The sequence below is a fragment of the Carcharodon carcharias genome, chromosome 6 (assembly GCF_017639515.1).
Source record: "Carcharodon carcharias isolate sCarCar2 chromosome 6, sCarCar2.pri, whole genome shotgun sequence".
NCBI lineage: Eukaryota > Metazoa > Chordata > Chondrichthyes > Lamniformes > Lamnidae > Carcharodon > Carcharodon carcharias.
In genome coordinates, this window is record NC_054472.1 from 83253741 (window position 1) to 83280443 (window position 26703).

At 43.3% G+C, this 26703-nt stretch overlaps 1 protein-coding gene across 1 annotated transcript in view; it reads left to right on the forward strand.

Annotated features, from left to right (window-relative positions):
• eya1 (EYA transcriptional coactivator and phosphatase 1) overlaps window positions 1–26703 on the forward strand; it is a 238579-nt gene that overhangs the window by 164393 nt on the left and 47483 nt on the right. The window contains exon 12 of the mRNA XM_041190565.1: window positions 3498–3587. Within this exon, the coding sequence (XP_041046499.1) occupies window positions 3498–3587 (90 nt within the window). The remainder of the gene's footprint in view (window positions 1–3497; window positions 3588–26703) is intronic.

Here is a 26703-nt window from a genome sequence, read left to right on the forward strand (position 1 = left end):
CCCTTTTCATTAGCAGCAGGAGTTAAAATCAGGGCTCAAATATTTAAGCTAGAGGTCCTCAAGAGAATAACACCAATGAGGCCATAATTTTCCTGGGTTAGATCATGTTGTAGAACTTAAACCTTGATAATTACATAGACCTTGACCTTTATTTTCTCCCTGTGAAGCTCAAGCAATGTTTAATAACTCTGCAGGTAGAAAGAGGGATGGTTTGGCAAGGCAGGAGTCATAGGTAACAAGCTTGCTGGTTGTGATTTTAAAAAGTACTGGTTTCTAATTAAATAAGCAATAAATTGTATTTACTTTACTTGGGGTCCCCCATTTAAGATAAGAGAACATTTTTCTCTGAGGGTCATTAGAATTCTCTTCCCCAGAGAGGAGACTGGGTCATTGAATACATTCGAAACTGAGTTGAATAGATTTTTGATCAACAGGGGAGTCAAAAGTTATGGGACAGGCAAAAAGTGGAATTGAGGCCACAATAAGATCAGCCATGATCTTATTGAATGGTGGAGCAGGCTTGAGGAGCCGAATGAACTACTTCTGCCCCTAATTCTCACGATTGTGTGCTTTTGTTTAGTTAAGTAGGATTATAAGTAGTATTATCAACATTCATTGTGCTGTGAACTGATACAAAAAATTATTTGACCTTAGTATGATTATTATATCAAATTCTGTTATGTTGTGTCACGTACATTTATCCATTTTGATATTTTAGATCTGGATCACTCACTGATAAAATTTTCCAAGAACATGAGAAAATAACCATTTTGTCCATTTCATTTCTCAAATAGACTAAATTAAATCCAGTTACTATTAATGGTTCACTTCATATCTGTATTTCATGCTTTATTGCAAAATATTGCTTTCTACTTTTAAATTTAATACAAAGGCCTAAATCTTCTGGTCAGCGTGCGAGGGCGGGCCCTGCTCGCTGACACATAAAATGACGCACAGTGACATCAGCCGTGGGTCCCGACGTCATCGCGCATCATTCCGATCTTCAGTTCGGCGGGCGCACATCGGAGTCGGCTGCGTGCCCGCTGAACTGTCAAAGGCCTATTAAGGCTATTTAACAACCACTTGAAACAATTAACAGGGCTGCTCGTCCAACCTTAAGGTTGGCAGGCAGGCGAAGAGCCCTGGCAGCCTTCGCATTTATCATGAAACGGATGGGATGAGGTTTCATGAAGGCTTTACAAATTAAACAAAAATTTTTATTAAAATTCGTTGACAAGTCCCAGCTCATATGACACTGTCACATGAGGGGACATGTCTGAATATTTTTTTTTCCTTATTTCAATTATTCATAATCAAAGTAACCTCCCTCAGGGAGGTTTCTGCAGCACAGGCTCCGACTCTCCCTCCTCCCCCTACCCTCACAGGGAGCGCTCAGTGCTTCTGGGTGCGTGTCACGCTGGGTGGGCCTTAATTGGCCTGCCCACGTAAAATGGCGGCGCGCAGCCGATCGCAGGTGGCGACCAGTTGCACCCAAGCCCACTCCTGCCTGATGGGGAGAAAATTCTCCTCAAAATGATTGATGGCTGTTTTTACACTTTGAAACTTAAAACCAAATCAGCTTTCAATGGATGTTACACACAGGCAAAAATCATCAATAGTACTGAGCACTTTAACAGGAAAAGGCTCGGTTTTGTTTAGGAAATACCAACTGATAATGAAATAAACTCCATTGGCAGAATTTTGCCTTTGATGGGCGGGCGGGCCCCACCGGCTTGGTGGCGGGCGGGCAGCCAATTGTTGCTGCCTAAACGGGCCCCGCCACCATTTTGAGTGGGTGGGCCAATTAAGGCCTGCCCAGCGGGCCACCTGACGGGAAATGCTATACGCTTCCTGTGCGGGGTCGGGGGGAAGGGATTCCCCATCTGTCAAATTGTGCTCTTTCGCGCATGCGTGTGAAAGAGCAGACTGTTCCCTGAGACTAAGTGCCATCTCAGGGAGAGCGCTGAAAATTTCATAAACTTAAAAAATAGTTTTCATAAAATAAAAAAATTATTAACATGTCCTCCTTGTGTGACAATGTCACACGAGGTGGGACATGATAATAATCACATAAAGTTTATTAAAGTTTTTTAAAACAGACATGAAACCTCATCCCGCCATTGGATGTTTCATGTTTTTTCAGAAACCCGCTGGGGCTCCTGGCCTGCCCATCAGCCTTAACGTTTGACGGGCAGGGCCTTTAATTGGCTTAATTATTCTGTCAATGGCCTCAATTGGCCATTGACGAGTTGGCGGCAGGACAGCTGATTTCGCTGTCCGCCCACCTTCCTGAATATATAAATGAGGCGGGATGACGTCGGGGGTTCCTCCTGACATCATCCCGCGTCATTTTCACGTCAGCTAGCGGGCCCCACCCCCTGTTCACCGATGATAAAATTCTGGCCCATATTGCTAAAGTCTTCCATAGGAAACTGAATAGGTCCAAAAACTTGCCAATTCTCAATATTAACGGTAACTCCATTCTTCAGTTCACAGATATTTAAATGATGGCTGAATGTCTCAAATACCAACTCAGCCAGCAAAGTTCAGACAACTCAGCTAGCTCTGAACCAAACGTGTTTTTAGTGGAAGGGGCATGTAACATATGTCAGGTGGCTAGCCCACTGTATTCCCGCCCACCCCTGATCCAGTCCCCATAATACAGGGGATGGGTAAGTCGCCCACTAGTCCACCTGTTTTTAGGTCTATTGAGGACCTTAAGTGGTCAATTTGGTCCACATAATGCCCTCAATCCCCCTCCACAGCCATAATGCACTGGACAGTGGAAGGGGAGTGAGCGGGGCACCTGTTTCTTCACCCAGGTTGGTGAAAAGGCAGGAAGAAAGAAGGGGTGCATCCTTTGGGGGAGTGTCCTGTGCGCATCAGAGGGACTCCACCCCCCCCTCCCTTTTTGACTCCCACCTGGCCTCCAAAGCCCCCCCCCCCCCCCCTCACCACCCCTCTCTAGGGTGCCTGGTCATTCCATGCCCAAAATGTTGGGCCCAGTGTCCATCTTCGATCTTCTTAGGTTCCTTGCAGAACCAGAACTGCCCACTACTGAGTTCTGGCGATGCTGAGACTGCAAGAGCTGCTGGCCAATCAGATTGGCCACTGAGGTTCAGCAATCCAACTTGCTTGTTAAGGGCTGTCCTGCAGCAATAACACACTGCAAGACAGCCATTTTTAAAGTTGGTCGGTTTCCGACCAACTTTTCTACTGAGGGGTGGTGAGCAGTATGCCCTGCGTAAAATCCAGCCCTTTATGTTTGAATTTTGTGGGGTTGCAGGTTTTAAAAGGCAGCTGTAACATTGAACAAATCCCAAAGCAGAACATCAAGATGTGTCGGTATCAAAAACTTAAGATTTCAATTTAAATTTTAAGCCTGGCCCCTGCCAATTCACAGTATACAACCAAATGGTCCATAAGGATAAAAAAAGTTAAGACACTTCCACTTTAGCCTACGAATGCTGTTTTCTTATTTGAACTTTTATTTACAGGATCCACCTACATCAGTGTCACTTGGGCTACGAATGGAAGAAATGATCTTCAACTTGGCTGATACACATCTGTTTTTTAACGATTTAGAAGTAAGTGGTGATTTTCTTACGGTTAGAATCTATTATTAAATGTGACCTGTGCCCAAAACACCTCATTAGAGAATTGTTTGTTTTATCATTGATGGATAGAGGTGACTAGTGGAAGGATGAATGAACTCAATAATAAAGCTTCCTTTGTTAATCTTCAGTTTAATTACTGATTTAACTCAAGAATATCCTGAAAAATACTTTCTACTGATGGAATGGAGAACCAGGGCAGGAAATCAAGATGAAATGTATTTTATTTGTTGAGTTGCTCTGTTAGGTTTTTCTGAATGTGAATTCCTACTGTTTACATTGGCACGTAAATCAACCAGAATGACATGGCTGGAATGTATTGAGAATTCAGTTGTCAATTTGGTCTTGCACACAAAAATAAAATATTGATCACCACATTAGTAGTATTCATATTGATTTTGAATGTCCTAAAGACTAGGTTCTTTGAGCATGTCGAAGCTGAATTTGTGTTAAGGAATAGTTTTAAACATCTATGTTAAAAACTTGATACATGAGTCAGAATGGACAATATATTCTGTATCTATTGGTGGAATATTATAACAGCTTTCATGTTATGAAATCATCTTAGATCCATTAAAAACAGGCAAGAAAGGTTAGAGCCTTTACTTGTTAAAATAAATGTTATGTACCCCATTCCTCCAAATATTTTCCTAATTTTTTTTTTAGTGAAGAACTTGTTGATCTAACCTAGCAGCTGGTCCTCCTCCAACCAATATAGAACTGTCGGAAAATTGGGTGCAAATTTGCAAATGGGTAGGAATATGCAGCTGCAGTCGGCCAAACTGCAAAATGATGGTTTTACACTCTTACTTCTTGTCCTCATTCATTTTTTTAATTGGCAAATTTTTAGTAGTTTACAACATTTAAAGGGAAGAGACTATTGATATGCCAGGGAGCACAGCTGCTACTTTCCACATAAGATGCCATATTATGCAATAAGTTGAATAACCAATTGACTGTTTTTGGTTGAAGAAGCATTACTGGCACAAGAAGAACTTTCTGCTCATCTTTGAATAGTCCTATCTGCTTGAACTAGTAGATAAGACTTCATGTTAATATCTTACCCAAAGGCAGCACCTGCATCCATGAGGTACCCTTTATTGCCATATCAACTTAGAATATGTGGTAAAGTCCTGAAGTGGTACTTGAACCCTCAAAATCATGAAACAAAAGAAAGGATATTGAGCTAACCTGATGTGAATTGTATGTGGAGCATTTTAAGACATTTCTGAGAGGCTTGTAATACATTATATAAATACAAATTTTCCTTTAGTTTGTAATATTAACCCTCGGAATACTACAAGCATGTTATTTTAACTGGTCATGATTGAACTGTCAATGACAAAAACCAGATTACTCATTCTGTGTTTCCTGGTTTGATGCTTTAAACCAGTTGTCATGATCACTTATGTCAACCTTTAGACCACTGGCATTTCTTGGGCTTAAAAATTGGACAGTTTGCAGCCAATCAGAGGTTCCCACCTGCAAATGTTTAGGAGACAGGAAAAATGTAAGAAAAAGTGCATAATATATTTTTGAATTGAAAGAGGAAATTAATTAGAAATAAAGTTAATAATATAAAGAAGGAAGAGAGAAAACAGAAAAGGAGATAAAAAGCAATAAAGGGAAGACATAAAAACAAAAAAACTGCGGATGCTGGATGCTGCCAGACCTGCTGAGTTTTTCCAGGTAATTCTGTTTTAATAAAGGGAAGACAGTGACCCAAGTAAATATGTTTCATTATTTTAAGAATGTATTTGTTTTATGTGCAGAGTACCCATCCTAGGGAGTTTGGGATTTATGGACTTACTAGTGGCCTAAAAGTTGATAGTGCTCTATCCAGCAGAACAACAGCAGCAATAGCTTCTGTTAATCTATTGGGCTAAAAATTTGTTCACAAAGTTGCATTATGCAGACCACATAGATTGTCAAAGAGCAGACAGTGCCACAGCTGCTACTTGTACTGCCATTTTTGGTTTCTCCATTGACATCATAAAGGAAGATTTCTATACAAATTCAGAAAGATAAAACTATTTACATTGTCTTTTAAATGTTCTAACATTAAGGATTAATGTAAAGTACATGTGAATGAACCGACAAACTGTGGTCGAACATACCACATGACAGATGGTGCCCCATGGTGCTGTCTGCCGCTGAGAAATTTACATGATCTGTGTAGCACCACTTTGAAGCACTTCAACATGGGTAAATCTTTACCCCAGTGTCTTTAACATATAAACATGCCCAAGGTAGATCATAGTGAGAAAATTAATGGGCATCAAACCTTTGTGGGGGGTTACTAGAGAGCTAACTTGTAATAAGTGGTTTTGAAGAAGGCTTTTAAAGCAGGAAAGAGGTAGGTTTCTTTTTACCAGTTCAAGAGTGCAGAGATTTAGATAGGAATTTTCAAAGGGTAGATCTGAGACAACTGATGGCTCTACCACTGTTGCTGGAGTGGGCAGAGTTGGGGATGCAGAAAAGGCCAGAGCCGCAGGACATGAAGGAGCAAGAGAGAATATAAGACTAGAATGAGTTACATTGATGAGGTAGGATGAGAGTTAGTCCATGGGGTAGTAGTCAAAGAAGATGTTGGTGATTTTAATCAATCTGGTCTTGGTGTTTTGTGCAGACATTAGGCATTCAAAAAGAGAGGCGAGGCAGTAGAGGGAATGGTGCATGGAGGCGATGACACTTTCAAGGACCCTACAAAAGAAAGAAAGATTGGGGATGATATTTGGACCAAATGTGGACTTATTGATAGTGAGGTGGTGACAGCACAATTGAAAGGGAGAGGTTAGTGCCTGAGCATACAGAGCCATTTATGATGTTGGTTAGCAAATGGGTCAGGAAGCCTAGAGTTGGGTAATAGTTAGACCAGGATGTCTGTAATGATTGCCATGTCACATACATATTAGCAAGTGACATCTAGATAAATCTGCTTTAAATATACATTAATTGTGTGCCTGATATCAAAACCTTCCAGAAATCTAAATAAATCAAATTAAGGAATTCTGTTGACAAGGTGTGTTATTGATATTCCCCAAATCCACATTCCCCAGATAGATCCCCAAATATCCTGAAAGAAGCCCAGTAAACATGTTAGGAAAGATCTTGCATAAAAACAATTTATGCTGTCTCACATAAGTCATATATATATATATATATTTAAGAAGGAAATAGATAGATTTCTGGACTATAAAGGCATCAAGCGGCATGGGGAGAGTGTAGGAGTACAGGGTTGAGATAGAGGATCAGCCATGATCATATTGAATGGCAGAGCAGGCTCGAAGGGCTGAATGACCTATTCCTGCTCCTAATTTCTATGTTTCTATGTAAATGCTGGATAGACTTTGAGGGTCAGGAAATGAGCCAACAATCCTAGAATACTCAGGATCTGCCTTCCTCTTGTAGCCACCATGTTGATATGGCCAATCCAATTATGGGCTGGATTTTCACCTTCGAGGCAAGAAGCAGGAGTCGGGAAATTTTCTTCCTCGGGAGAGAGTGCCAGGAAAGATCGAATTTTTCACTCTGGGTGATAGGGTGTGGGCTGCAGTCAGGCCAACCAACCCAGGAAAATGTTCAGAGGCAGCCACGGGCTGCTGTGTGCCAAGCTGCGCTGTTTTAAAGGCCCATCTCTGTGTCTTGGGATGCCGTCCCAGTTATAATGAAAAAGTAAGGACCTTAAGCCTCAAGAGCACCCCCTCCCCACATACACACACACACACACTCCCCATGCCTTATCATGCTACCTAATGCTGCCATCCTCATTATACATTCTTGGCTGAGAGCCCAGAAACCCATTAGCCTGTTGAAACAGCTGAGCTCCAAGAAAAACAATGCTTGATTGACAGCTCTGGCTCTCTGATCTCTTCTGTTAATGGTACAATGTTTATTTACATAACATAAAGTGGTTTCAAGTGCTTGCAGTTTCTGCTTTTGATACTTTAAATGATCTGGATGATTGACAGTTTTATTGGCCTGTTGTAAAAATAGGAGGGAGTATTTTTAAGAAAGTGGAAAATTTTCAATTAATGTTTTTTAAAAGATTTTTTTTACACATACTGTTGTCACTATAGGGTTCATTGGTTCTATACAATGTTAATGGGCATGGAGTGCCATAGTTTGGCATGGGGGGGGCTTCAGGGGCCCAAAGGTGGGGGGGGGGGGTTGCATACCTTGACATGGGGGTCATAAGGGGGGAACCTTTTGAACTTGCTTTTGGTTCACAACTTATCTGTGGTGCCGTGAACCTCGGCTCTTTGAAAAGCTGGCCCAACTCCATGAAAATTGCAGAGGAATAAGACATGCAATACCATGCAATTCCAACCAGAAAAGGCCCAGAGATAGCTGCACTCCTCCAATTTTTGCCTCTTGTGATTTCTGATTTTAATCATTCTATTAGCGGCTGTGCCACTCTGCCCCTCTCTGCTCCTTTAAGTTGTTCCTTAAAATCTACCTCTTTGATCCAGCTTTTGGTCATTTCCCTTGATATCTCCTTATATGGCTCATTATCAAATTTTATTTGATAATGCTGTTTGAAGCGCCTTGAGATGTTTTACTACATTAAAGTTGCTACATAGGTAAAAGTTATTATTGTTTTTGAAGAGAGCAGGTGGCTGACCTGCTTTCAAGCACCCTCTATTACCAATTTATATCTGGCTTCTAAGATCTCTCCAAGATTTCTAGCACTTACATGAGAATAGGTGCCTGGCCTCCACTCTGTAATTCTTCTTAATATGATTGAGAACATAACACAATGTATATGGAATCACTGGCGCAAACATATATCCTGTCACTCAGTGGTGGTATTTATCTATCAGTTATTTTATACGCTAATCTGTCTTTCATATTTATTTTGTTCTTGGCTGAAATTGACAGTCTGATGTCAGAAGCTGATATAAGCCATAGCTAGTTTTCAACATGCTGGTGAATGACAGAAATAACATACGTTAAATGTATTTGTTAGAAAATTAACTTGTTAAAGCTGTGACTAGCTACTGGAAGCATTTGAATCGCGTTAAAAGTACCAAAGTCCGATGAGGACTGGACACTAATGAATATTAAACTTTGATATCCATAAACATTTAGTAGTAGTGTGCAGATTCCTCCATTATATCCCACTGTGGAAAAGTAATACCTTCAAGCCCATGGGACATGAATTTTACATAAGCTGTCAGTTTTTGTGACTCATGCCATAGCTTTACACTGCTGTTCCCATGCCTCCTACATCAGTAAATACAATTTCTTAGATTCTAGGGTTTCTGTGTCAGTCTTGTCTGTCTGCATCATACTGTGAGTACTTAATGTGAGCACTTGTAAAAATATCGTTTGTCACGCATTATCAGTACTGATTATTGCACTGAATGGCAGGAGGGAGGGGTTTTTGTGGTTTTTGTCAGGTATTGATGAATACCTGTGAAAACCTTGACTGCTGTTTGGCCACTAAGCACTTGGTGAAGAGATTGGTATTAAAGATGCACCCTATCACTAACACACCGTGCTGCCCTTGTCATAGAATACAATGTGAAATGTGTGTTGGCTTAAAGGGTTTTCTGGTAAAATCTTGACAAACACTGATCTTTCAAAATGTTCAATCTCAAAAAAGCTGGTCAGCCTGATTCAACACAGTTAGGTTAATTTTTTTATAGAACGCTGTCATGAAATTTGGTTTGTGTATAAATCTGCTTCTGTTTTCTTCATATGAAGGAAGAACCTAAAAGATTTCAGTCAGCACTAGTTTTGCTTATCAAAGTTAATTAACTGCAATTTCCATTTAAATCTTTCCTGATGTTTTCTTTTTCAAAACCCAGCAAAGTGTACCTTCTTTCACAGATGAAGCAAAATCAGTTTAAAATACTAGACTATAAGAGCCTAAATATGCTTCACTAAACATCTGTCCTACATTTTGACCTCTTTCATCTTTGATGAAACCAATTACAGTCATGCTGGGAGCTGGCACATTGATAAAATGATTTAAAAGCACTGTACTTATTTCTGCTGTTTCTCAAAAACACTTTGATTAAGAAGCAATTACCTACAGCAGCCTGCTAGTCAAATACTATAATGTCAAGTGGGAACAAAACCCTTCTTATCTATATTATTTCTTCCAATAACTTTAGAGTACTGTGTTGTTTCAGATTAAATTCTCCAGTATATATTGATTGTGAATATTCTGAGTAATTAGCATTGTTGATCAGCATTCAATAACCAGAATCGTTAGTCCTTCATTGTAGAAGTTGCTCACCCACCATCATGTTGTTAAATTCTGTATTGGCATTCAGCATAAAAGATACTATAGCTAAAAAATTAGGCAAAATCTGAACAGTTCTAGCCCGAGTTTTACTGTGCATATAAGATAGAAATAATAGATATCCCTGACTGATTTTAAGATTGTGAGCTTATCCTTGGATTCAAATTACAACAGGAAAATACTCTTGTGGTTTATGACATCATCTGAAATTTTGTATTAGATTACTCTGTGGTGATTATTTCAAGCTAACTATCTTTTTTCTATAATACATGTAGCTTCTATATCAGTGGTTTATTTTCAGCATCTTATACTTCCTGCGATTAAACATTTTATAATGCAATCACACTGAATCATTTGTGCCATTACCCCCCAAAATGTCCAGAATTTGCTGCTTTTCAAAACAATAAGTGCCATATGGATTTTATGAACTCAGCTAAGAATGATAGGTTCACGCAATGTTGTTATGGATGAATTTGTCCAGAACATACTTATAATAATGCTCCTTGGCCCACAATTCTTCATGACAATTCTGAAGCTGCCAGTCTGCTCAGTCACACCTTCAGATGTAGCTTTGGTGCCCTTGTCTTTAAGAGACCATTTCTCTCACTCAGCCTGGAATATCTCTCATCTCTAATCTTTTAAATCCAAAGGGGATGGACTTGAAAGTTTATCGCAGACAATTAGTTTAGACATTCAGATCTGGTTGGGCCACATAAAGCCTCTACCTGCTCTGCTAAAACTGCTCGCTGTTCTAGGATCATCTTCTCTTCACCACTACAAGCCATCTTTGTAAATTTCTCTGCCTTGGATCCTCCACATTCACCTCCAACAACAAATGTGAGGAGCTCCCGGATTACTATATCGCTAACGTTAAAACCACTCATTCAGCTACCTAGCAGCATCCTTCCCTTCCCTTATTCACCAAGCCAAACTTTTGTTAAGGTTCCCACCTACCCTATCCCTGAATTTTACCTCCCCTATCCTCTTATACCCTTTCTGGCCAGAATCTTCGGGTTGGCGGGCAGGGCGGGCCCCGCTCGCCAACGGGCACAATGATGCACGGCGATGTTGGGCATGCGTGTCGTTACCGTGCGTCATTCAGATCTTCAGTTCGGCGGGCACACAGCGGAGTAGGCTGCACGCCCACCGAACTGTCAAAGATTTATTAAGGCCATTTAAAAATTAATTAAAGCTATTAACTGAGCTGCCTGTCCAACCTTAAGGTTGGCGGGCAGGTGAAGAGCCCTGACGGCCTTCGCATTTATCATGAAACCTGATCCACTGGCAGGATGAGGTTTCATGAAGGGCTCATAAATTAAATAATTTTTTTTCATTAAAGTTCATTTGACATGTCCCAGCTCATGTGACAGTGTCACATGAGGGGGAATGTCTTAAAAAGAAATTATTTCTCTTTATTAAAGTTTTTGAAAATCACACTGATGTCCCTGAGGCAGCTCTGTGCCTCAGGGAGATTTCTGCGCTTGTTGGCGCACATGCGCAAAATACCGCAAGTTCTGACGCAGCCTACTCCCCCCACCCACACAGAGAGCACTCAGCGCTTCCGGGTGTGCATCACGCTGGGCGGGCATTATTTGGCCCGCCCATGTAAAATGGCGGTGCGTGGCCAATCACAGGCGACTGGCTGCGCTCCCGCCCAACCCCCTCCCCCCCGACGAGGAGAGAATTCTCCCCACTGTGTTTCATAAATATATCATAAACAAGCTTTTTCTTTTGTTCAAAAATGTGTGGAAGTTTTTATTATAGTGAAGAAATTTGACACTCAACAAACATAAAATTATTCTTTTAGCATCAGTGAATGAGGCTTAAGCATCAAAAGGGCTCTGGACTTTCGCTGACAACATGAGGCAGGGGTTGTGATCACCCCATCCGTCCGATATACAGTAAAGTCCAAAATTAGGACCATAATCTCATATCTACGTTTAAGGAAGTTACAAGAATTGATGTTTATATCGCACTCATCTTTGCTTATGACTACATAGTTTACAGTACTTCCCCAGAATTCTGATATTTAAAGGCTAAATCTGAAATGTGCTGCATTATTGGTAGAAATTTCAAGTCAATATTCACTTGTGCCTGAATATTTCGCTCGTAAGGCGCGTGCGATCGGTGGATCCAGGAGCGGACGGGAAACGTGCCCCTGACCGCGATCGACCCCCAACCGTGATTTCCACTGGCTGCTGGCCAGCCAGCATGAAACACTCGCTGAGAAAGGCTCAGCACTGCCGGTGGTGTTTGGAAGAGGGCGGGTGCCAATGTCACTACGGGTGCTTTTGAGCACTTCCAATGAGCTCCCTGAAGACAGGAAGCTGCCTCAGAGAGCTGCAGACCTCCACACAATAAATAAAATAACAAAAATGCTGCAAAATATGTCCATGCAGCACAACCAAGCACCTGAAAGCATACCTCATTAAAAAAAAGTCCCCAAATAACTCTTTTTATTTCCCCAAGGAGATTTCATCCCGCTCTGGATCGAGGTTTGAGCAAAAATCTAATGGCCGATTGGCCCATCCGCCAACTGTAAAAGTGGACGGGCCACAAAAAATTTCTTTCAATTGCTTCCTTAATGGACTTAATTGCCTGCTTAATTGTCGGCGGTTGCACTTCCAATTGCTGCACATGCCCGCCGAGTGAGGTATCGTGCGAGTGCCGACGTCACCTCGCGCTATTTCGTGGCCGGATGAGTTGGGCACACATCCGCTCGCAGGACGTAAAATTCTGGCCTTGGTGTTTCAATCTGTCAATAAGATAGAGTGACTTTCTAAATTAGTAACCAATCTGGCCATTTTGAGTGACTGGTTGCCAAAATTTTCACCCATTCCTATTGCAAGCAATCAACAAACACAAGACATGGCATTCATTAAATTGTTTATTATTTAGACTTGCCCTCTCAATTGATAGCAGTAACTGGGTCATGATTATTTAAAAGTTGTAGGAAACATTCTAAGAATTTGTGTTGGTTTATTAACAATCCCCAAAACCAGTATAATGTCATTGTGTTGGGTATTTTGGTATCTTTAAATGTACAAGCAAGGGAACTAGTTTGCCATTTTTATAAATGTCCAATTATTGCTGCAATGTATTTATCAGAGATTTGCAGTTTATTCATTATATCAAAATAACTACATTGTACACTCCTTTAAACATTGACACCATGGTTTCCGATAATACAAATTACCAGATTAAAACCCAGTCATCCAACAAAAATATTACTTGACAGTTTAAAGGCTTAATCTTGGCCTTTCAAGGAGAGTAGTTATGGTAATGTACATTAGACAGGAGTGCTAATGATAATGGCCTATTTAATGTAGTGTGAAAATTAAAATTAGATGAGTATATTTAATATTTGCTACTTAATGAATATTTTGTACAACTTGATCCCAATAACAGGCTACATGTACTCATTCATTGTACTTCAAATGAACTACTTAGGACCCCTTACAGTCTGTTTTAATTCCTTTACTGTTCATCCAAAAATTGTAGAATGGAATGAAATGGGTTTCAAGAACTTTTTTTGTTCTTTATATCCTGTTCTGACCAACAGGTAATCTGCACCCCCTTTTTACTGCATAGAATAATTGTAGTGAGAAAGCAAAGAAAATGCAAGGGTCATGAACTGCAGACCAGACAGGGATGACAGGTTCTGCCAAATGAGTGCCAGCATTGAGAAGCTGCGAACCATAGATTTAGGTTTTTCACATGGCATTAGCTTGTAAGAGGAATGTTGTGATAATGGCTGGAAGCGTCCAAGGTAACTGAAATGCTGTACTCTCAATTCTGAAGACACCGGAAGTTTCAAAAAGATTAAACCAAATAAGGCATTTGGATATTACAGAGGTTATATATAGTGTTCCTAGAACACATTGTGGTTAAGAATTAAAAATTAAATTACAAGTAATATTTAAAAGAAATAAAAGCTACTGTTACAAAAAAAATCGGCCTTCTAAGCGTTCCATAAACATGATGCAGATTGATAGATTGCAGTTGGCGATAACCTTCTTTCATGCTCGACAGGAAGACTGAAATGGTGGATTTTAATTGCTTGGTGACAGACACTGAAGGAACAAAGGAAGTACTGATGGCTTCCTTTAAACTGGAGAAGATCCAACCAGCCTTTTTGAATGAACAGAGGAATATAAAGTGTGAATGAAATTAGGCTGAATCTAGAACATTTTCTTCCAATCAGCTCTGTGTTTTGCTTTGACTGACTTTTAAAGTCAAACATATCATTTTCTTCTTTTGTGGAAGAAAAACTCCAGTATACTTTTCAAAAATATACATTACCTTATACTTACCCCGCTACAGCAATGCAGCTTGTATATCTAATGGCGTATGTGTGCACTGAAATTAATTCTTTAGTTGACTTTTACAACTGCCATTGCATTTGTTAACCAAACTGCTGCTATATATCATGTAACATATGACACGTACATAGATATCAATCAAAGAAACAGCAACCTTTCAATCACCCCATCCTCACAGCCAATATAAACAACAAATGATCTGATGAAAGATCATTGACCTGAAACGTTAACTCTGTTTCTCGCTCCACCATTGCTGCCACACCTGCTGAGTATATTCAGCATTTGTTGTTTTTATTTCAGATTTCTAGCATCTGCAGTGTTTTGCTTTTGTAAAGAGCAAACTAGCATTTTCCAGGCCATTTTATGTTAGAAGAGTGCAGCTGGCAGTAAATGTGCAGCTCTCACTGGCAGTTGCTTCTGTAATTACTCATCATTGTTCTGACAGCAATGGAAGCCCAGCTTTTTCTAGGTCTCTGGAGCACCTATTGGTTCTCCTTTTAAGACCATAACCACTTTTCACAATTTGAAAGTTTATAATTTCTAATTTCCAACAGATTTTCTTGAAGAATGTCAGCATTGTGTAAAAGAAATGGGGAACAACACTAATGAGATCTCCTAATGATCGCTGCTTCTCTAGGATCCTTCAGCCCAATGTAGAAGTGTCCTTTCTCTGTATCTGACACATGATACACAAGACATTTACCCCAAAGGAGGATGTACAAAGAGAAAATTAAAGCAACCTGCAAGTTAAAACTACCTTATCTTTCCTCAGAATTATTTTTTTAATGATTTTATTTCATGGTGATGTGACAAATACTTTATTAGCTTGGCTGAATTGGTAAAATTCTTGTCTGAATCAAGAGGTCGTGATTAAAGTCTGAGTCTAGGACTTGAACACATTATCAAGGCTGCATTGTTGGAAATGCCATTTGTTGATGAGATGTTAAACTGAGTCCTATTCAGAAGGATGTAAAAGATCCTATGTTGCTCTTCAAAGGCAGAGTTCTCCCAGTGTCCTGGACTGTATTCATCTGTCAACGAGCACCACCAAAACAGATTAACTGGTCAACTATCTCATTTCTTGTTTGTTGAATTTTATGCACAAATTTACCTGTTATATTTGCTAGTAAAACAACAATGGTTATCCTTGAAAATGCTTTGAGATGCCATGAGGGTGTGAAAAATACCATATTAATGCAATTTATTTATTTTTTGTAACACTGAGGCCAGATGCTAGTCCAGCCCAAACAGATGGGATGAAAGTCTGCTCTTATGATCTAAATGAAATGCATTTCTACATTTGTAACCTGAGGGCCAATTACACATTAATGTCCTTTAGGAGAGACTGCTCACCACTAGCACATGTGGTTCATAGGGCAGGATTTTCAGGTCATCGGGTGGGCCTGGGAGTGGCCGGGAAATGGCCTGCTACCCACGATCGGCACCCAACCGCTATTTCACACTGGCTGGCCAATTAACGGCCAGCCAGTGTGAAAAGTACGCTGTAAGGCTCATCGTTACCAGGGTAGGGGCAGGAGGAGGGCAAGCGCTGATGTCGACGCATGGGAGCACGGAAGGAAAGCTCCCTGAAGGCAGAGAGCTGCCTCAGGGAGCCGAAGAATTTAAAACCAAGAAATAAGGATGTAAAAATGCAGAAAGAAATGTCCACTCATTGGACTCATGTGGATAATAAAACTTCTGCCCAAACATTTTTTTTAATTGATATCAGAAACCTCATCTCACCCTTAGATGAGGTTTTCTCAAAACTTCAAAGGCCACCTGGCTTATTCGTCAGTCCGCCAACCGTAAAGTTGATGAGCAGCGAAAAATCATCACTAATTGAAACTTTAATGGCCTTGATAGGCCTGTTAATTTTCGGCACAGGCACCACCAACTCTCACGCGCGATGACATCGGGAATCAGGTCATGCACGCACCTGCCCACGGGTAAAATTCTGCCCGTAGAATTGCATGAGTGGGTCTTTGCACACTTGGCACTGAACTCCCATTAATCAAGCAGGAAAAGTTTTGAAAGCTTTTGAAGTGATTATACGTGTGGAGGGAGACTTTCCTGCAGGTCACATTGTGCTGTTAATGTGTCATCATGTTCTACAAGCAGAACGGAAGTCTTGAGATGCTACCAGTTAAAGAACCACAACTTGTTACAACATTATACATGTGCTCAACCAGAATGCCAACCTGAGTGATAGTAAGTCATGCAGTTTGGTTACTTTATAATGATGTGTGTTGTTATGACCTTGGAACATGTGAATTTGACAAAAGTTTCAATTGTATGTGATATCTTGAAAATATGCCCTGCTACGTTGTTGTTATGGGTGAGATGTAATGCTGTTGCTCTGTTTGAGGTTTTGAATAGGAAAGCAATAACTATGGAACAGGTTAACAGGCAACATTTCATGGCATGTAATCTTGGATTATCTACCCAATAAATTATACTTTTTTTTCCCCCTGGTTACTCTGAGACTGTGTTGGTGAACTTCCTCCTTGAACTGCTAAGGTTGGGTTGGCAATACAATGGGTGGTCTTACCTTTCCAGAATCCTTAAAGTCTACTATCTTCCTGTAAATCCTTTTCCAGTGCTAGAGGTAACTTACAGAGAACTAGGCTTGGTCACCATCTACTGTAAGAAGTCTTGCATCGCTGACATCTGGGGGAGTATGCCTTCAATTGCCAAACTAGGCATCCCTCCACACACCCTCTTCATGCAGATACAAGTACATTTTTCCAGCCATTAAGTAGTGGGACAAATGTTGTAGTACTCCATCCCTTGCTCATAAAATGCCATCGTTGCTTTCATGTTAGATTCCCATTCATATTATTGTTATCAGACACTTCTTGCTTTTCTCTACTATATGCTCAAAAACCGGCACATATTGAAATTCATATTTAAATTTTATAAAAGCTGAAACAATATGTAGCCACCTGACTTTGAGTTCTGGTGAAAGGTCATCAACCTTAAACTTTAACTGTTTCTTTCTCCACAGAAGCTGCAAGACCTGCTGAGTATTTCCTGCATTTTCTTTTTATATTTACGATTTCCAGCATCCATAGTATTTTGCTTTTGTATCTGACTTTAAGGCCGAACTTTTATGGTTCCAAAAAGGATGTTAATAGAGGTGGGGGGAGAGGGGGTAAAATTGTGTGGGGACCGTCCTCTGATGTCATCATGCCAGATCTGCATTTTACCAGCAGTAGACGGCAAGTTGACTGAGAAGGTACATACATCTTTAAAACCAGCAATTGAGAGCTTGTTATGATTGTTGAAGACCCAATTAAAAGACATTTGATAAGCCTGTTCGAATTTTAGGAAGAGCGTACGAGGGACACAGGGTATCAGAGCTGAAGTCAATGCTGCATTCGGCAGCATGGGAATCAGGGAGTTCACTTTCACAGGAAGGCTGGTACAGCACGGCCAGGGAGAGTTCAGGAAATAGGGATCTGGGGTCAAGCCTCATCTTGCCATCTAGCTGCTAGGAGGGAGCTGAGAAGAGGGTGCAGTGAGCAGTGTTGAGGAAGTTACTCGTAGAGTGGCCCTTCAAACTGGCAGTGCCCAACTGACATGGTGTTGTCCACTCAGGATGCGGGTCATCCAGTGAGGAGGAGAACCAAAGGTGGGGGTGGGGGGGGATGCACCCAGAAAGCAGCAATATCAAGGCCACCTGCAAGGACAAATTTGTGATGGAGAAGTATGAAGCAGCTGCAGAGAGGACTGTGAGCAGGCTCCAGCATGGAGAAAAAGGTGCCGTATAGCAAGGATATAGGAATAAAGAATGATCTACTTGCAAATGTCAAAGAGTTACTGTTGCCACTGCAACTCCCCCACAGAACCATGATAGACCTTTATGCCATGTAGGTGGAAGAGGTGAGCTCCAGTAGCCATCAAGGTCACCATGGCCCTAGATTTCTATGCATTCTGGCTAATTCCAGGGGCCCACAGGAAACATGTGTGTCACCTCCTGATTGCATCAAGGTGGTGATTGATGCTTTCTTCAGGAGTGCCACTCAATACATACAGTATCGCACTGATCCAGACAGTAAGTCTGAGAGAGCCAGAGGATTCGGTGTCTTCACTGGATTCCCTCAGGTGCAAGGTGTGATATACTACAGACATGTGGCCATCAAGGCTCCCACAGGCCACCCTTTGGTCTTCATTAATAGGAAGGGATTCCATTCCATCAACGTCTAACTGGCCTTAGACCACCGGCAGCGCATCTTGCAGGTGTGTGCTTGGTACCCCAAGAGCAGCCACAACAATCACAACACCTAAATACTCAGACACACTCCCAGGTGTCCAAGCTTTTGATTACCCCCGCCCCCACACCCAACCCCAATGCGCTTTCAAGGATGAATTCTTGACAAGGGATACCCACAGAAGAAATGGTTGATGACACCAGTGAGCAACCCTAGGATGGAGGTGCCCCATAGCAACCCGTGCCACCGTTGAGCAGACCATTGGTCTCCTAAAGTTGAGTTTCTGGTGTCTGGACCATTCCAGTGGGGCACTTGAGTATTCCCTGGCAAGGGTCTCCTGGATGGTGGTACCTTTCTGTGCATTGCACAGCCTGGCATTGCAGAGGGGGGAGGCCCTTGCCAATAAGGATATAGTAACATGTGAGGCATCCTCAGACATGGAAGCTGATAACCACCTGCAGCACGCAGAAAGACACGAGGGATTACATAAAGGGCGCAGTGACATTGGAGCATGGGGGCACTCATACATATATAATTCAGATGATCCTTCTTGCTGCAGCCACCCCACCAAATAGAGATCAAGCCCAGGCTCCTTCAGCCAACGCCACCTGGTCTTTCTAGAATATCCAGAGTCCATCCCAAAACAGCCACTGGGGCGAGACCAAATCCTCCTGCACTTCTAGAGGGCCTCCAACAATAGATGGAAATTTTCAGAAAACCAATAACACCTTTAATACAAACATAATCAGACACAAGCAGTAATACCTTAACTATCAACCTGTGATGCCCATGTGCAACTTGTGCGTTTCATTAATTCCTTTACGAGTGCTCCAACATGGTGCTCTCCCTTCGCTGCCGGCTGAAGTAGAGACAGGCTGCTGACCTTGCTGCCCCATGGCCTGGGGTGACTTGGTGGCTATCCTCTGGCTGCCTGAGGCCTGACAGGTCCTGGCATGCTGAGGGGCTCCTGCACAGGTACAGGACCCTCCTTTGTTGTCATGACAACTTGAGGCCCTGGTGTCACTGACAGAGGGGCTGAGGAGTCGGTGTCTACACTTGGAGTGCACTTAGAGGAATGCCCAGATGTAGAAGGCAGTTGCTCTTCCTCCTTTGCAAGGCATGCTTGTACCTCCCTGCTAACCTGAGATGGTTAAGGACTTGATGGAGGCTCCAGGTGCTTTACAGTTGACTCCAGAGTTATGTCATCAGCCTGGCCTCCCAAACTTCTGTGAGTGGCCTCAGCTGTCACAGCCTCTGATAGCTGCTTAAGCACGTGTGTGTTGCTCTCACCAGATTGTGACCCCGAATCCCAGCACAAACACATGTCCATCAACATGAAAGTATCTGCGTTGGTGAAGATGGGGTGGAGAATAATGTGATGATGCACCCTCTGAGGCACCAGCCTTCTCCTCAGAGGTGGATGACTGTCCCCTGATACAGGAGTTCTCTGTTCTTCTGGTTGACCTGCAAGGGAAAACAGAAATATCAAAGAGTTTTGCCCTTCCAAAGACAAGCCTCCAGAATTAGCTAATGTTCAAGTTGATATATGTACAGTGGATGACACAAAAACACCTTCCCTCATACTCGCCTAAGGTTCCCTCATGTCTACTCATGAGGCTACTCACTCCTGCCTCCCCATGTGCAATGGAGCAGCCACCATGATTCCTTGCCAGACCTAGATCCCCATGGGCATCAGAATGGTGAAAATAGGGTCCCTGCCACTGGCCTGGGGTCTTTTGATGTTTTGTATTACTCACCCTATTGTCCTGCCGGAGCACGGAAGAGGAATGTTAGTCACCCTACAAGAACAAACATGTCGCCTAAGCGGCTAGCACCCTAGCAGCTGCTTCTGTGGCTACTGGCATGCATGTGCCATTGGGTCATTCTGCAATGACCTTGGGAGGCTCACCAATGCTAGGCTTATGTTCATGGACAGAACTACAGGCATTGCCTTCCATGAGAATGCTGCAGCATCTTTCCTTTGCCACTGAAATAGTGGGTACTCCCTCCCCAGCATTCGCACCTGTAAACATATTAAGTTGCTGCCCCTAGAGCACCAGAGATGTATTAATTGCCCTTGAGGAGCAGAGAAGGTCATTGATCCACTGAGGCAGGGGGTGAGTAAAACTGAGTGGAGTGGCATCAGTATGAAGCTCCAACAACATTGTGCCACATTTGTATTTTAACAGTGGTGCTCAAGAACTGAAGTAAGAATAACATGCGCACTTCTAAGAACCTAATTGAGAGCTAATTAATTCATTAAACATCTAATTGAACGATATTTTATGGGCCATTTGAATTTTATAGAATGTATGGGGGCTATAGGACATCAGAACCCTGGCAGGTAGACTTGGGTGGCAACGGGGTAGTAGCTAAGGTCATTGCTGCATTCGGCAGCCATGGTGTCAGGCAGTTTTCCTTCACAGAAAGGCTTGTGCAGCACAGCCAGAGCAATTAAGGTCGAGGAGGGAGAGATAATGTGCCAGGGATTTGGGGTCGAGCCTCCATTGTGCAATCTAGCTGGTGCTACATAGGTCCATTGAGAGGGGGCTGAGGGAACAGTGGACTGAGCAGTGTTGAGAAAGCAACTGACAGAGAGGCCCTTAAGACCAGCAGTGCCCAAGTGCTAAGCGCATTGTCCACCCAGAAGGTGGATCCTCTAACGATGAGGAGAACCTAAGAGGGAGGGACATGCAGTCACATGGATTCAGACCTCTACAGGAGTAAACTCAGGATGGGGCAGTGTGAGAAAGGCACAGAGGCAAACACGACCAGATGCTAGCATGAAGAAGAAGATACACTGAAGCAAGGGTGTACAGACAGAGGACAGGCTACCTCCAGATGTCAAAGCAGCAGTATCACCGAAGACTGTGCCACTCTCGAGAGGCCATCACAAATCTTTCTGCCATGATGATGAATGAGCTAATCTTCATTGGCATTGGCCATCAGCAGGGCTCAGGCAAGTGTTTAAGGTGGCCTGAAGCAATGTTCTGGTGCAGGCAGCTCTTTAAAGATGGTATCAGCGCATCCTACCGCATCAGCTATCAGCACAGTTACTGTCTCAGCCTTTGAATGGTGTTCACTCCTGGCTGCTAATTGACCGGCCAATACAAGATTCCAACAAGATTGAGGAGCGGAGCGGGGACACCAATGCCACCCACTTCCTGTCCCACCTTCCCCTCCCCAATGATTCACAAAAAATTCCAACCAGTGCATCTTACAGATAGCATCAATAATAGGGGTGACTATTCTTTTAATTGCTCCTCTCTTGCTCTTTAGGTCCAGCTGGCCTATGACTTAACTGTAAAAGTCCAATAGGAAGTGAATAGCTTATACAAAAATTTATAGAATAGCGCACTAATTTCAATTATGTTCCTGTGTTATGATGCTTAAACTTTATTTTAAAATTCTCAATAGTCTATGATTACCAAACATCCCAAGCCACCACCCAGCTAATTACACTCTAATAAATTCAGTTTTAATTGCAAACCATGCATTTCCATGAATACATCAACTTTAGTGTTTTCTAAAGCATAAACTTTGCTCACTCAGTTTATGGAGGGCAATTTTCCATGCCCGCTGGCATCAGGCATCATGGTGAGTGTGAGCAGAAATATAGCAGGAAGGTCAAAAATCGGTTTCACGCTGTCGTGAAACACGTTTACAGCCATCCACTCCGCCCATCAAGTGCATGCGGCATTTCCTGCCACCACACATCAGGAACATCATTATAATGCATCTGCATATCATTATAAACCCAGCTCACAGGAATCATCCTCCCCCACGCTGGATCATCCAAGAATCACGCCAACGTATTTCACAACTGAACATAAGTGACCTGAACTTGGCAAGCTGCACGTGGAGAAGTGGCCTCAGGCAAGGGAAGAGGTTGCAGGACTAGGGCATTACTGGGAAGGGGGATATCCCAAGGTGTGTGTGGGAACATATGTTGATCTGCGCAAGTGGCCTTAAGATAGTGAAGGCTGAGGAGGCAGTCTCTAAAGGAGCTGAGGCCAGATGGAGATGTGAGGGTGTGTGTGAGAGTGAATGGTGACATTCCTTGAGCTGGCAGTGAGTGAGATGAATATGTAATGTCCTTGTGAGTGTGTGAGTTTAGAGTAATGAGATGGTTTCCTTACCCTGGCAGCACAGATGAGATCATTCATCCTCTTTCTGCACTGGATGGCCACCCTCTTCTGTGCAGCATTGACACTGACCACCTCTGCCACTGCCTCCCAAGCTGGAATGGTGACACTGATGGGCCTCCTGCGGCCAGACCGGGAGTACAGGACATTGCGGTGAGCTCCAGAAGTCATCCAGGGATGTGTCACAAGTTTGGGGAGGCTGCCGTCGTCTTGCCTTTCGGGGTCATGTCTTCTGTGCAGCAGTCCTGGGCTGGAAACACTGAGAGGTATGCGTGCGGCTGCACTCAAATATGGCGCCTGGCATGAGGAAGTGGCAAGTTGACAACATGGCGGAAGAATGAGAGCCTGCCTGTCAGCAAACCATCATGTTTCCCAGCAATGCATGATTAATGAGGTGGGATCGGGACAAGACAGCGTGAAAAGTCGCCGTTGTGGCCAGCGGGTAAAATGTTCTTTTTCCCACCCACTACTGCACTTAGTGCAAATCTGGGATGATTCCGCCCTGAGGCTTTACTTTTAGTCTTGTTGAGCAGATATAAGTTTAAGCCTATCACAAGACTGGTTCTATTGAGAGAGTCGGAAACTCCACAAGGCAAAGCAGACTTTTCCCGTTGGCCTGTGGGGTGGGCGCTGCATGCCCGCGCATAAAATGACGTGCGGTGACATCGGGCGAGCATCCCGACATCACCGCATGCCATCGCAATATTTTGTTGGGCGGGCGCTCAATGACCTTCGATGCATACTCGCCATTAATTAACCGGCCACTAAAGGCCCTTGATGCGCCAATTGCCAGCAATTTTTCGGCACCAGTGCAATCTTCGGGTCGTTGCATGAGCACAACGGGCAGGCAGGTAGGACACATTTGTATAAACCTCATCCACAGGCAGGATAAGAGGGCTCAGTGGGGTGACGAGTGTGCTCTGTCAAATATTTTTTTTTAAAGTAACTGATGCTTGCCTATGTGATCTTCAATACTTCATAACACATACCAGCTGCTTGGACTGGGCTCACAACCTTCAGCTCAGCACTCTGCAGTGAGGAATCTTTTTTTGGGCCTGCAGGTTTTGGGAAGCCATCCCTTAGCCTGAGAATGGGAGCTGAACTCTCCACTGGAGGCAACTCCTCTGAGGAGGAAGGGAGGGCTAGAAGGGGGAGGAGGCCAGGAGTGCACATTCAGCCTCCAGGGGAGCCAACTTTGTGAGGAGAGGCGCAGGCATAAGGGGCACAGGGCCAAGAGTGAGCCCAAGAGTTAGTCCAAGGTGGAAGGGGCCGCAGATGACGCCACTATTCTGCTGCCAGGATATACAGGCGGCGAAGCAGCTACCTCAATATGTTTGAGTTACAGTGTCGAAGGAGGCTCCATTTCTCAAGGGAGACAGACAACTATGTCTGTCAGATGATTGGGCCTGAGATCTCTGTGAACTGTGTGGCTGGACACCCCATGCCAGTGGCTCTAAAGATCACAGCTGCCCTCAACTTCTGTGCCTCTGGCTCCTTCCAGAGGTTGGTGGGTGATCTTTGTGATGTCTCCCAATCAGCTGTCCACACTTGTGTCAAGCAGGTTACAGATGCTCTGTTCAGGTGTGCATTGACCTTCATCCTCCACCGTTGGGACCAAGAAAGCCAGACACAGTGAGCCAGAGGCATTGCGGCCATTGTTGGCTTCCCCCGTGTCCAGAGTGCAATAGACTGTACACATGTGGCCATCAAGGCGCCAGCGGGTGAGCCCGGTGCCTTCGTCAACAGGAAGGGCTTCCACTCCATGAACGTGCAGATAGTGGGTGATCACAGGATGCTGATTCTACATATCTGTGCAAGGTACCCAGGTGGCTCCCACGATGCCAACATCCTCAGACACTCCCAGATGCTGGGGCTGTTCAGTGCTCCAGCCCGGCTTGATGGATGGCTGCTGGGTGACAAGGACTATCACCTCAGAAGGTGGCTCATGACGCCTCTCTGCCATCCAGGAACAGAAGCTCAGGAGCGCTACAATAGGAGCCATGGCACCACAAGGGCTGTGGTGGAGAGAGCCATTAGTCTTCTCGAGATGCGCTTCCGATGCCTGGACCGCTCAGATCGTGTGTCGGTGATAGTAGTTGCATGCTGCGCTCTCCACAATCTTGCGCTGGAAAGGGGGGGACTTCTGTGGACGATGAAGACGTCGATGCAGTGGCTGCAGATGCACACAATGAGTCCAGCAGTGAGTCTGAGGGTGAGCGCACACACAGAAATGCTGAGGGGGTAGAAGCTGACCCGAGCATACTCTAGGAAGACAGGGACATCTGGGAGGCTTTAAGCCAATGAACCTTCAGCTAGCACGTGACAGATGGACCTCCAGGACAAGCCTGTGCCACTGACGACACTGGCAACCTCCTCCCAGGCTGCTGTGATGATTTGGGTAGGACTCCTGCTCCCACCCTTTGGAAAGAGGACATCTTCCTGTCCTCCACGTCTCCAGGGAGACATCACTGAATCGTGGGGCTGGTGCACGCTACTTCCTGCCCGGCCCGCCCTGTAATGCGACGTAACCCCCTCCCCGGCTGCATAATTAATTAGTTGAGCAGCGCACCTTTCGTTATGCCTACCCGCTCCACTCTTCAGCAAAAGTCACTCTGACTTTGCGCTCCCACCAACGGACTTAGGCCCAGAGCAGAAAATTATGCCCAGCATGTTTTTTCTCATCTGATTAATACCGCATCTGTTAAATTGTCATCTATCTTGAAGTACTAAAACTAACTTTAGTGTTCAGTCCATTCAAATGTGGAAACATTTCAATGTTATATTGAACAGTGTTATACCACTGTATAAACAAAACATAAAAACATCAAATATCCCTGCATACTGGGGAAGGTGTCAGAGGATTGGAGAATGGCAAATCTGACACCTTTATTTAAGAAAGGATATAAGGACAGTCCTAGCAACTTACAGGCTAGTTAGTTTAACATCAGTGGTGGGTAAGGTTTTCGAAACAATATTCAGGGAAAAATCAACAGGCACTTGGAGGGGTTTGAGTTAATAATTAAGAATAGCTAGCATGGATTTGTAAAAGGCAGATCATGCTTGGCTAATCTGATGGAATTTTTTGATGAGGTAACAGGGAAGGTTGATGAAGGGAACACGGTGGATGTTGTGTATCTGGATTTTAAGAAAGTGTTCAACAAAGTACCACATAAAAGGCTGGTTAACAAAGATGAGGTTCATGGAATAGGAGGGTCGGTGTCCACTTGGTTAAAAAAATTGACTGAAGAACAGAAAACAACAAGTCAAGGTAATTGTTTATTTTTCAGACTAGAGATTGGTAGACATTGGTGTTCCCCAAGGGTCAGTGTGGGGACTGCTGCTTTTTTTGCAATATATAAATGAGTTGAATCTTGGAATACAGAGTAGAACTTTAAAACTTGCCAATGACATGAATCGCCTACTTCTTGATATAAATAGGCTAGCAGAATGAGCAGGCAAGTAACAGATGAAAGAAGTGTGAGGTGATGCCTATTTGGCAGAGGAGATGAGCAGAGGCAATATAGACTTAGTGACAAAGTTCTAGAGTGTGCCGGAACAGTGGGACCTGGGAATGCATGTGAATCAATCTTTGAAGGTGGCAGGACACATCAAGAGAGTCGCTAACAAAGCATAGGGGGTAGGCAGGAAGGTAGAGTTGATGCCACAATCATATCAGCCATGACTTTTCCAATGGTAGAGCAGGTTCAAAAGGTCAAATGGCCTACTCCTGCTCCTAATTCGTATGTTTATGCGCATCCTGGGCTTCATAAATAGAGGCATTGTGTGCAAAAGCTGGAGAGTAACTTTATAAAGCTCTGGTTAGACCTCAGCTGGAGTATTGTGTCCAGTTCCGGTTACCACATTTTAGGAAGGATGTGAGGGTCCTTGAGAGGGTGCAAAATAGACTTATGAGAATAGTTCCAGGGATTGGGGATTTTAGTTACAAAGTTAGGTCAGAAAAGCTGGGATTGTTCTCATTGGAGCAAAGGAAATTGAGGGAAGATTTGATACAAGGATACAAGATTATGGCAGGTTTGGATAAGATAGGAAAAACAATTCCCATTGGCTGATAGTACAATGGATAGGGTACACAGACTTATGATTTTGGACAAGGATTGCAGGAGGAATGTGAGGAAGAACTTTTGTAAGTAGCGAGTG